The following is an 11412-nucleotide window of genomic DNA, read 5'->3' as shown; positions in this document are numbered from 1 at the left end:
AACGCAGCATCGGCGTAAATATTATGCAGCTCAGCGTATAATAATCTTGTGATGCTTCTATTTTCTTGTAAGATTTCTCGAAATATCGGATTTGTCGTGACGATTAATCTTTCGAACTGTTTCGAGATACCTATACTGAGACTCAAGTTTTGCAAGACGCTTCTTATAGGGCCAATTAAATATTGCCTTACTCGTTATCTGGAAAAGTGTAAGGCAAACAGATTGCGAATAATGTTTTACCGAGAGAATATTATTGTTATTTGCTACCGTTCGCATCATTCCTCTCGTCGTCCTAGTTGGCACCATCGTTATCGCTCTTCTCACTTGTTTATCTCACCTTGTAGAATAAACAGGCGTATAAATACCCTGGTTTTACATATTTTTAAGCGACTCTTAATTATATTTCAACACCCACTGTTATTCCATGTTGAAAAGAAAATTTTATTTCCAAAACGTAGAAAAAGTTAGTTATTCTAAAAAGACTTTTGAAATTATAGCTTAAAGCACGGTAAAACATTTGAGTCGGTCCGCTAACTACCGAAACAGTGGAAGGAGTAAAGTTATGAGGTTGACCTCATACGTAACTTTGCTGCTCCCGTTTAATCACTAGAATAAAACAAAAATATTGAAACAAATTTGTCTTCCGCTAAAGTACATTTAACATCAACGTTTCTGATATTTCTTTTGTAGTATCAAAAATATAAAATATATCATTGAAACTTTTAGACGTTACTGAAAGTCATGTTGAAGATCGTCTGAAAGTCAGACATTAATCGATATGTATATATATATATATAAGATTTTATTTCGAAGAACGTGAAAATTACTTTTATGTTTTCCACGTAATCCAAGAAAGGAAAAAGAATTCAATTGACCATTACATATCACGAAAGCAGTAATAACATTTGTAAAATTATATTTCTTCTGTCGTTCAAAAATTAGTTATTTAGTACAATTAGAACCAACGCCTCGGTAAACACTATTGAGAATTCATTCCAACGATGACGTAAAATCATATACATAACACTTCTCATTAACTGGCAACACGTAATGCGTGTAATTCTAATGGAACATCGGTTATATGTATTTAACGCTTGAAGGGTTAACTAAATCAAAATAATTGTGAGTCATTAATGACAGATTTACAAAGCTTTTTGCTAATAAGTGTTATCATTTGATAACTTTATTTTGGTACTAAACTGCTCGTGTAACGTCTAAGTGTACGCGAAAGAATATTACAAATGCCTTACTTACGAATAAGTTGTCACATCGTGTAATAGTACGTCTCACAATGTAATGATTTTTTCTACGAGATAGCCTTGCGCCATAAATTGCACGAACACAAACAGGATTATTACTAATATGTTATAGGTCCTCAGATACTTTCCAACTATCGTAAATAACATTATTTTCTGAAAATAACGAAAATATTCCGCACGGATAAATTTATTGCTTCACCCTAAAGAGATCAAACGGAAAGAACTTCGGTTCTTTTTGTATTGAAAGCTTTCTGTTTGTTTCTTCAATAAAAAACAAATCACTGCACGGTTACTGTTAACTATTACAGTTTAAGGATATCGCAATTAGAACAAAATATGTATTTTCATCGTATATTTTCATCGTGTATATTTTCATCGTCATATCGTATGTTGTAAAAAGTAAAGCGAATGAGAAAAGAAGTTAGTGAGATACATAGTGATAAAAATAATGCTACGTTTTATTGACACCTGCAATGTGCATGGGTGAAAGGTGATGCTCATTTCCAGCGCGTCTCGCAGTCAAGGACGTTGCCTTGAGCGGCTAAATTCTCCGTCCAGATTATAGGCATACAAATGTGAATAGAATAAAGCTTCGTATAAATCTTCATGGCAATTATACAACGAGCACTAGCTCTTTTCGTAGAACCTGTCTTTTGAACCATCTCGTGGACGAAGTTCCATAGGTCGACCATGTAAAACTGAAGCCTCTAACGCGCATGCGCAAACGAATGAGCGGTAAAAAGGCAGATACGCACTTAGGTATGTACTTTACGGTCCGACACTGTCTTCCCTTGTAAGCAGACAGCACACATTCCACGGAAGAAGCAATAGAAATAGGAATCTCGTGGACGAAGTTCCATAGGTCGACCATGTAAAACTGAAGCCTCTAACGCGCATGCGCAAGCGAATGAGCGGTAAAAAGGCAGATACGCCTTCCTTACTATGTACTTTACGGTCCGACACTGTCTTCCCTTGTAAGCAGACAGCACACATTCCACGGAAGAAGCAATAGAAATAGGGCGTAATAGGGGCGATAAATAAAAACGTACAACGATATCAAGCATATCTAGGAAACGTGATACAAATTACGTTAACAACATTTTACGTTCAATTCTAAATGAATCGCGTGTCAAAAATTGATATCGTATAGAGTGAACTTCGACAAATGTAATAATATTTATTGCACAGTTTTACGTTTGTTCCGTTAAATGTTCGAAACTAAAATTTTATTTACAACTTACGTGCGCTGCAAACAACTTTTTGCATTAGAAAAAATTACTTCGGAAGCGAAAACCCTACGGAGTAAAATGGGAAAGGGAGTAATTCGTACGACTAACATTTTCATAGATAAAAATTCATTATGCGATGAAACCGCGTTAAAACTAGCGAAAATGAATTTTCTTTAACAGTAACTTCTTAATTATTGAGTTTCATAAGTATACTATTTGCATAAGAGTACTTTGTATAATGCATAATTTCTATGTGTTCTTATGGCAGCAGTTCCTAACAGCACAACGAAAAAGTTAGTGCTTCTTACAAAAATGAAGGAACTTCGATAATTTCGACGAAATTTTAAGCATCTGTTATGAAAATTCTAGATGCCTTAATGTGTAACAGAAAACAACACTAAATCATGATTTGAAAATAGTAACTCATAATTATAAAAGCTACAATGAATAATGCAAAAAAAGTTAACACTAAATAAGTGCATTAAAATTTATAAAAATAAAATGCAATAAATTTATAAAAAAAGAGAATAATTAAAAAATATTACGCTTTATTAAATACTGTTTGTATTGAAAACTATTCAAGCACATGGTAAAATATTTTAGAGGTGAATACTTAGACCTATGAGCACTCTAAATTAGTAACTGTAACACACACACTGTATACATCATCCCCACCACCGCTTTCGCTAAAAATTTTGCCCGTACGGACACGAATTGCCCATGCCTGACTTAAGGGGAGATAAACAAATGTATTAACTAGCCGTTGATAATGTTGCACGCTGATAAAAGAATAGGGAACTAAGAAAATTACCTGGCCGTCTTGGTTTCCTACCGATGTCGGCGCACAAGACATTTAATAACACCAAAGACGTGACGTAGGGCAGACCAATCATCTTATGGGACTTCTTTTCACACAATCTGAAATACCGACGTCAGTCAAAACCACTGGTTTTGAAGCGCATTCTACGCTTAAGAACGGTGATTTTAAGAATTACATCGGGCAAAACGATTGATGTTAGTCAGAAAATAAATCTGAAGAGTTAAAACGCCATAGACGAAATTATGTGTAAATTGTTACTGTATTCTCAGTACACCGTTGGATCCTCAAACGTGAATGCATATGTCTAAATCCATTCTAATTTCTACTAAGATTTCAGATTATTTTCGATTTGATTTCATTATATTTTTGCGTTTGATATTATTTTATAGTACATTCATAACTATCTTGAACAAATATTATTAACAAATATAGAAAATATATGAAAACATCTTTGCCAATCATAAATCAAAAAATATTTACTATATTCCGTTTATCTAGTACATAAAATTGTAAATTTACGCGTGGCGTGAATGTTATAAATAGTTTATGCTTATTTGAAAGGAGTGAGTAAAGATATTTATAATTTCTGTAACTAAAGAGTACTTACCTTGCAAAAAAACACGAGGTACGTACAAGGAATTGAAGATTGACCTGAGAATACATTGTCTGACAATGCAACATACACTCATACACATATAGATATGCATTCGCATACACAACAAGCACTATCAAACAATAAAAGATTCTTCATGCTTGGCTCTTCTGATAGCGAAACAAATGCTAGTATAAATAATGAAGAACAATTAGTGAAAGACGATTTAACGAACAAGATAATAACGTTTGAGCTTTCTAGGTTCTTTCAGGGATTTACGCGCGCAGCGGCGTGCGCATGCACTATGTCAGTCACTTTAACATACAAACTACAATGTAACAGCACACTAAGATCCTTATCTTATGTCACAATAGATACGAGCTATATTAAAAAATAAAATAAAATTATGATTATGGTTACATTTAATTCGCTGTGAATATTTATATGAGTGCGTTAAACTAAGAAAGGTGGATTCGCATGAGAACCGCAGAGTGTATGTTGTGGCCATCTAAGAACTTTGTCGTCGTCTTCTGATTGGCTTAGGGTGTCATACAATATATTTTACCAATGATTTAATTGGCTGGACTATAAAATGAATTTAAGATATTTTGTTTCTTCTCCGTAGAATAATTTCTATGCCTGGACATTTCAATTTAATTCATTTTTCGAAGTTTAAGTAAAAACGTTCAGAATTTAGTTGTTAAAGATAGTATGAAATACAAGTCAGATAGAAACGTAACGTAGTAGTAAATAAATAATAAATAAATAAATAAGAAAAGAATTAATCTACTGACAACTTGTGGCAATAAAACGTACTTATTTTGCAAATATTTATACTTAAATTTTATCACCCTTATATACAAAATGAATATTGTATGCGTTATATGCAGTGATTTGTTGGTACCGTCTGATGATGTTTTCCATACACCATGTGGGCATATTTTTCATTTTGTTTGTTTAACTCAGTGGCTAGAGAGGTATGAAGTGTCAATATAAATTTAACTTTTCTTAATTTCAAAGTTATGTTAATGTATGTAAACAATGATACTTTAATTTTTATAAGTAATGTTCACATTTTATACACACATAGAAAAACTGTTTTACTGTTCATTTAAATTTGTCAATTTTTTTTTATACAGATCCAAATCATGTCCACAATGTAGAGAAAAAACTACGAATCATAAAATTCATAGAATATATTTTAATTTTTCCAATAATGATACCATTATTGAAGATACCTGTTCTTTACAGGATACAATAGATAAATTAAAATTTCAGCTTCTCTTAAAAGAAAAAGATGTTAAACATTATACAGACAAGAGTGAAACATTAACAAAGCAAAGTAAAGAGTTGATGAAGGAAGTACGAAAATTAGAAAGTGAACTAAGTGAAAAAAACACTGCTATTTATGCTCTTAAAGACCAGGTTAAATATTTTAAGGAGCAAAATTTAGAAATACAAAACAACGGTAGAGAAATTGAGCAGTTGAAGAAAAAACTTGAAAATTATAGATATACAAACCTTACTTGATGCTTCCACAAAAGAGGTAGATGGGATGATTTCAAGAACAAATGATCCTAATACACTTATTACATATATATCTGTGATGAAAAGGTAATTAAACATTTTTGAAAGGTTTATATCTATATTTGATTTTTAAGAATTATATGTTAAATTTAGGGAAATGATAGGCTGCATGAATAAAAGAAGGGAATTAAGATCTAAAGTAAGAAGTTTACAGCAAGAACTTACTCGAGCATTAATGGAACGGAATGTTTTATCTGAAGAACATACTAAGAACAAGTATGTATGTTTTGCACTGAAAGAAGAAACTTTAATTATATAAGAAATCATATTTTTGGGCTGCTAGAGTTAATTAGATAATTTATATGTAATTAACTCGAGAAATATATACGCATGGTGCGGACATGCGTAGCCTTTCCATTCATTTCCTCTAATGACTCTAAGGAAATCAACAAACGCAAATCAAGTGCGTTGGCTATGTCACATGGAATCTTACATCAAATACTGTACATTTCAATATATGCAATGATTCATTTTCTACTATCAAAATATATTTTATTTGCAGAAAACTTAAAGAAGAATTAATCGTTTATGAAAGTGAAAATATACTTTTGCAAAATAAACTTAGAGAATTGGAAAGAAGTATATCATTAATGAAAAGGTCGAGTAACTTTAATTTTAAAACTGTAGATACATTAGATAACTCTTCTAATAACAAATGTAGTGAAGAAGAAATTGAAAGCATAGACAAGAATGAAAAAACTGAAAAAGAGAATACAGATCAAAAAAGGGAAAGTCAATCCACTATTGCGGTAATTTAAACAATTAATTGAAAATTTTATGATATATTCGAATGGGTATTATTATTATGTGGAAATATTTACTGGTTTGCTTTTAGAAACATAAAACGGATTCACCATATCTTCCAATTAAATCTACAGGAGTATTCGTTTTAAAACATGCAAATGAAAAACACAGTACAATGAAATTACATTCATCAATTCTTACAAAAAAACCAAGAATTGAACAAACAAGTGTAAGACATGTAAGAATGCATATAATAACTTCGAAAATGGTAATTTGTATTTTGTTTATTTATAAAAATTATTTGTTTAGGAGCAAGTAGAGATTAATACTATTACGTATAATGGTTTTGGAGGACATTCGAAACTTGAGCAGTTTCCTAGTTCTTATAGTATCAAAGCAAAAAGAAGTAGAGATGATGCAACTAAATCTAAAAGACAAAAGTTAGGTGCAGACAATAATCTGAAAATAACTGATTTTTAGTTATGTACACAACTGCTCATAAGTATTTATTTGGGAATTTAACTTGTTTGGTACCTTTATGAGAAAAAGGAATAGTTATTTAACAAAATTGTGCATGTAAATAATAAAAGGTTTTCCAATAAGAGATTTAGGATGCAATGGTAATGTTTTTAGCTGAAGGATGACGCACAGGCTTCTTTATGTTTTATACAGATTCAGTTTCCGAATTATTTACCCACGAGGACAATTATGCGGACTCAATTATTCTTGAAACGTATCTTTTATCAAACACAAATGTTCGTAATAGATTTGTCATATTTAATGCGTTTTTGTAATATACATGACCCCATGACCAAAATTGTAATTGTAATCCACAACTATCAAAAACATTTGACATTTGAAAAACACCCTAAAGGTGGAAAATTTTATATATAAATATTTAATATCTTTTTCACTACATAAACTTAGTTAATAACCTAGAATGTGAGGTATCTGATAAAGATACCAAGATGGCCTCTTATAAAAATTTTAGAAGATTGCAGCAAGTTTTTTACACGAAGGGAAAGGCATAGTCTGTGCCTGAGATATCCCCCCCTCCAAGTCCGAGCATCTTGGTTCCTGTAAACGCATCAGGTGTTTTCTTGTGACCAGTGTTCATTAGTAGACCCACAATAAGCACACATACATGCAATTGCATGCTGTCCAGAAAATTTGCTATGAGGCCTAGGTTTCGGAAAACCGTCGTAAAAGTTATCGCGTATCTCATACCCTAAATCTGGTTCCAGAGTTCTGTGAATAGCTTGTTTCTTACTTTTACTGCTAGCTATGAGACGTTGTTTTTTATGGTGACGGTACCCTCGTCTCCTTCTAAAAGCTTACCTAATTAAAAAATGAAATTTCAAACGCAATTTCGTTGTTCTTGCTTTTTATCTATTTTTGTCTATTCTCATCTTATTTTAACTTGTAGAAAATAAAAACGTTTGTTTTTTTGGAAAGCTTAAAAAATATCCTAAAGGTGCTATTGTAAGTAAGTTTCTTAAGTTGTTTTACAGGGCAACGAACAAGAATTTCTTTTTTTAGTTGATCCAGGGAAACGAACGACATCAAACAGACATTTGAAGTCTTAGTATCGATTATTATTCTGTTTTTTGTTAATAAATAAAATTTTATTCTACATATTTTAAAACAGCATTCCTTCAAGTATAAAATGATCGTAAATTAACCTAACCTTAAATAGAGCTGAAATATTTTGGTTGATATGTCGACTGATTTTGTTCAATTTTTAAAAATTTTAATTTTGAGCATCTTGAAAATAGTTCGAGATAAATTTTTAGACAATTTAGTTTTTCAACACTATTAAGATTAAAAGAAAGATTAGAACACTAAAATTAAAAAAAGATTAGTCCCTATGAGCACAATTCTCGTGCAATTTGACATCGAATGGCTCATACACAACTTTTCTTTCTTGTGATGTTTGTTGTAATTATTTTACCATATGTATTGAACACAAAAATTTACATTTTATAATAGTTTATGATTAATATATGCTATTCATAATTACTAATTAAACTTAAGTAATGGCTTAATGACAGTTTTATGACACGGACGCCAAGGCACACTATTTTTGAATGATTCTTATTTAACGCCAGATGGTCAAGCTCAGTAAGGGCTTTATAGTGCAGAAATGCAGACTTTCTGTATGAATAAGTTCTATACGATAAATGTTCGCAACTTTGAAAATGCATCTTTATTGTTGTAAATAGTAATATAGGCAACGTCATACTGTATATACAAAAAGAAATAAACGAACAAACATGGAAAAATAAATTTTATGATAATCTGACATGTAAGTATTCTATGTAATATAAATACTAAAAATCTCAAATTTGAAAATATAAACTGTTAAAATCCAGAAGTTTAAATTCTTGTACATTTCATTGAAACATTAAGCCGCTATGTAGATGCATTTACAAACGTGAAATGTACCTAAATATTGCTTTTCCGAGTATAATGTTAAGAATTTTCCCATATTTAAAAATTTTTGATACAATTTTGAACTTATTTTCTTATGTTTTTTTTTTATAAAACTTAACAACTGAATTTATATTACTTATGTTACAAATATAGATTTTTAATTTATTTGATCAAAAAACTTTATTTAATGCATTTATTAGTATGTCGTGTAATATTACGACAGCCTATATATCATTTCATTAATACTCTCTGTTTTTAAACGAGCATTTTAACGTTTTCTTCTTTTGTCATTTTGATGTTATAAATTATTTTGCATCATGTTACCATTATGTAATCATTTTTCTGTTACATTTTTTCCTTTCGGTATACATTCTGATTTAGTTTCCTATCTGGAACAATTTTCTTGTTATATGTTCCCGAAATTTCTGGAACTATTGTACGTCCCCACCACCATAGTATTTGTTTCTTTAGTAATTTCGAGTTTCGCGTGAAGGTGCGATCTTCAAGTTATTTACTTGCATGGAAGCATTTTGACGTTCAACGTGCTTCGAATTTTCCAGAAATAATAATTTTTTATAAAAGAATGTACTGAGAGCTTGATCAAGTTATAGTTTAAAATTAAATCAAATTAGAAAAGAGTAAAAAATAACTGGCAAAATCTTTTTTTATTCGGACAAATTTTCCAAATTTTTGGTAAGTAAATTTTAATGAATGTTACGTAAAACGGTGATATGCAAAGCCTTTTCTCTCAATAGAAAGGTTTAGTTAACGCTCAATAAATTATAGGTTACGGTTCATACATTTTGCTGGGTTCAAACTGACTTTTATGAGATTGGAAGCCGATTGTTTTTCCAGTTTAATTGTTTCTGAATAATTGCATGCTTTAATCAAAATCGTATCAAATTAACTTATTTGATAGTTTTTAAATTGTAAGAAAATTGCATGACATCGTTTGCAAAATGTAGGAAATCAGTTAACTTCATTTATGAATATTTAATTTACTCTGTTATATTTTAGTGTTTGTGAGAATCTGTAAATTCATTTCAAATAAATATATTTATAATATTAAAATCGCAATGGAATTCATTTATTATTTCCTGTTTTCAAATAATACTTTAATGTCTAAAGTAATCAATAATTTAACATTACTTCTTATCATAAGTGAAAATTGTATTGAATGTTAATTATTGTAATGCAATGATTTTGATTTATTTTGTTAATTTTATTTATTAAATATTATAATTTATTATACCCTATGTTTGAAGATTAATTGAAATAGTTCATATCATTATATACCTTAACATTTTTTCCAGTTTTTTCGTTTATATGTTACAATCAATTTTAAATGTTTTCAATATTTTATGTAATCTAATTCTCTATATTAGTTATGAAATTATTGTATTTGCAGTTTTATAAGTGTAATATATATTAGTATGTTATTGTGATGTAACATATGTAAAAGAAATGATAATATTATTAATGAATTATGATTTTTTATATGTTTTAGGAATAACTATTTATTTTAGTTAATATATTTGGAGACTAGTATAGTGTAATTTTTTAATTATAAGACATGGCGAAGTGGGGTGAAGGAGATCCAAGATGGATTGTTGAAGAAAGGCCTGATGCAACCAATGTTAATAACTGGCACTGGTATGTATATTATTGGATATAAATATTGTATTTATATGTATAAGTATAGATTTATTTAATTTATTTGATTATAATTTCATTATTTTTCTTTTTGTTTGTAAACAGTTACAATTAACATATTACCAGAAAGCCTCATTTGTTTATAACTGATGTCTTGATTTACAATAACTTAGATAAAGTTGGTAGTTTATTTGATTGCAGTTATCATTTATTTGTAGTAAATAGCTGTTGGTTTCTGAGAATAAAAGCAATTTTAATGTGCAAAACTAAAAATTTCATTTTGATGTATATTTAATTAATTAGAACAAAGTCTAGTCATTAAAAATATTCTAAAATTCAAATATGAAATTTTTTACAATATCAGTGTCATATTGTAATCTTAAAAATAAGTAATTATAATTAGGAAAGCATAAGTATTTTTGATTGCTAAGATAAATATTTTGTCAATCTTCATATTTATTGTAATATTTATGTCAAAATTTATTAAATATTAATTGAAAATAAAAAATTTCAAGTTATATATTTGAAATGAATTAATGAGTAAAAAGTAAATAAACTTAAGTTGCTGTAGTGATAAACAAACTTTATACAGAGAGATATATTATAAAAGGTCTCTTTAATCCTTTCATTTCATATTTAAATTCATTTTCTATATGATAGAATTTATTAGTCACCAAATTGACCATAATTTTATACACTACATATATGCTTACATTTTCTTTTAATTTTGTAAACTTAAAATAGCTTGAAAATTGTTGAAATTAGTAATATAATACTTTTTGAATAAAAACTAATAGCAATGTATTTTAAGGACGGAAAAAAATGCCTGTGCCTGGTCTCAAGAGAAAATAAAGGAATTATTTACCAATATGAATATTGTAGGAGATAATGGTTTGTATTTTCTATTTTCTATAATAGTAAAATATGTAACTAAAAAGTATAGTTATATAATAGTTGTATTGTTGACAAATGTTTGATACATTATGTAAATATTTTTAACTTTAAATGACAAATTTATCTTAAATAAAGTATATAAGTAAAGATAAATATTTAAAAAAAACTTTTAAAAGTGTAGCTATTTTATATACACTGTTA

The 11412-nt window shown here is 29.1% G+C and overlaps 2 protein-coding genes across 2 annotated transcripts in view; both read left to right on the top strand.

Moving 5' to 3' along the window:
• The first annotated feature begins 4761 nt into the window (after nt 1-4761).
• On the top strand, nt 4762-6711 carry LOC108579033 (E3 ubiquitin-protein ligase TRAIP-like). Its single transcript, XM_017942461.1, is given in 7 exon segments — nt 4762-4877; nt 5040-5411; nt 5413-5514; nt 5581-5703; nt 5990-6236; nt 6323-6460; nt 6541-6711. Coding segments are annotated over 7 exon segments (1266 nt in total). The 5' UTR covers nt 4762-4764.
• Nucleotides 6712-10171: 3460 nt separating this feature from the next.
• LOC108579071 (activator of 90 kDa heat shock protein ATPase homolog 1) overlaps nt 10172-11412 on the top strand; it is an 8376-nt gene continuing 7135 nt past the window's right edge. Inside the window, exons 1-2 of the mRNA XM_017942513.1 lie at nt 10172-10317; nt 11129-11208. Of these exons, the coding sequence (XP_017798002.1) occupies nt 10238-10317; nt 11129-11208 (160 nt within the window). The 5' untranslated portion in view covers nt 10172-10237. The remainder of the gene's footprint in view (nt 10318-11128; nt 11209-11412) is intronic.

The sequence above is a fragment of the Habropoda laboriosa genome, unplaced genomic scaffold (genome assembly GCF_001263275.1).
Source record: "Habropoda laboriosa isolate 0110345459 unplaced genomic scaffold, ASM126327v1 scaffold42, whole genome shotgun sequence".
Taxonomy (NCBI): domain Eukaryota; kingdom Metazoa; phylum Arthropoda; class Insecta; order Hymenoptera; family Apidae; genus Habropoda; species Habropoda laboriosa.
Note: the sequence above shows the minus strand (reverse complement) of the source record. Positions and strands in the feature narration are given on the sequence as shown.